The sequence below is a fragment of the Austrofundulus limnaeus genome, unplaced genomic scaffold (genome assembly GCF_001266775.1).
Source record: "Austrofundulus limnaeus strain Quisiro unplaced genomic scaffold, Austrofundulus_limnaeus-1.0 Scaffold664, whole genome shotgun sequence".
Classification (NCBI taxonomy): domain Eukaryota; kingdom Metazoa; phylum Chordata; class Actinopteri; order Cyprinodontiformes; family Rivulidae; genus Austrofundulus; species Austrofundulus limnaeus.
Window position 1 is genome coordinate 84,139 of NW_013953066.1, and position 1,398 is coordinate 85,536.

The 1,398-nt window shown below is 44.1% G+C and overlaps 1 protein-coding gene across 1 annotated transcript in view; it reads left to right on the forward strand.

Annotated features, from left to right (window-relative positions):
* The window catches only part of zer1 (zyg-11 related, cell cycle regulator), a 16,090-nt gene that overhangs the window by 4,663 nt on the left and 10,029 nt on the right, over positions 1-1,398 (forward strand). The window contains exons 5-6 of the mRNA XM_014027594.1: positions 357-530; positions 981-1,095. Coding sequence (XP_013883048.1) covers positions 357-530; positions 981-1,095 — 289 coding nt within the window. The remainder of the gene's footprint in view (positions 1-356; positions 531-980; positions 1,096-1,398) is intronic.

Below are 1,398 nucleotides of genomic sequence, written 5' to 3' on the forward strand. Positions count from 1 at the left end.
GCCTACAGTATTTTTACAGTCTTTATTTTACAGTTAAAATAAATGTTTATTAAATAAAGTTTAATGTTAGAACTAATCCTGGATCCCTTTAATGATAATAACAAAGCTGCAGACTGAGCTCACCTGTCACCTGGATGTTTTGTTCTTCAGACTGGTTTATTTTCAGGTTCTAACACCAACAATCAGAACCAGGTCTTGATTATAAAAGCTGAAGAACCTGTTCTGAGTGACGCACAAACAGCTTCCTCATTTTATTAACACCTGCACAGAAACAGATGTTTTTAACATTTACCTGYGGATATTACCAGGTTTAGCCTTGTCCCATGTTGACCCGAGACTCACCTGCTTCCTTTCAGACACCTGGATATCTCCAGGGAGGGCCGGCGAAACACCAAGTTTAAGATGACCAGGAAGATCCTGACGGCCCTGGTCCAGAGACTGGTCCACCTGGTGTCTCTGGACCTGTCGGGACACGTCATGCTGGACAACTGCACCGTCCCACACTTTGAGGAGGCCATGGGCCGTCCCAGGTGAAGAGCCGACTCGCCTGAGAGTCGAAATGCTGAGTCAGCGTTCTTCTTCTGCAGACATCRCTCTGTTTCGGCTGTTTTATATCAGAGCCTTCGGCTCGTTCAGCAAGTGGCTGATGTGACGTTTGACTTTTAAAATAATTGATACTTTTCTAAAGATATAACATTGACCTTTGAAAACATTTAGCTACTTCTAGCTACAGCTTGCTAATTTTAGCATCTGTTTAGCTAAGTTTCAGAACTGATTTACTACTTTGTGTTCGTTTACTGATTTTATGTCCTGTTGCCTTGATTTTAGCTTTTATTCTGYTGATTTTTCTGATATTACCTTTTTGTTAAATTTTAGCTTCTGTTTTGCTGATTTTACCTGTAACAGTTCCTCTTAAATCAGTCGTTCTGGGTTTAACAGTAAAAGTGGGTTCTCTGGTTCTGGTTCTGGTTGTGTTCCAGTGTGGAACCCTGTAAGAGCAGCATCATCCCGCTGCAGGAGCTGAAGAGGCCTCTGCAGTTCCTGGGTCTGTACGACACCACGCTGTGTAACGTCACACACATCCCCGCCTACAAGGTACCGCTTCCTCCCTCACCTGATCACATGACCACCTGATCACATGATCACTTGACCACCTTATCACTTGACAACATGATCACCTGACCACCTGACCACTTGACCAACTGATCACCTGATCACTTGATCACCTGACCACCTAACCACTTGATCACCTGACCACCTAACCACTTGATCACTTGATCACCTGATCACCGGATTACTTGATCACCTGACAACCTAACCACCTGATCACCTGACCACTTGATCGCCTGACCATCTGATCATTTGATCACTTGATCACCTGACCACCTGATCACTTGA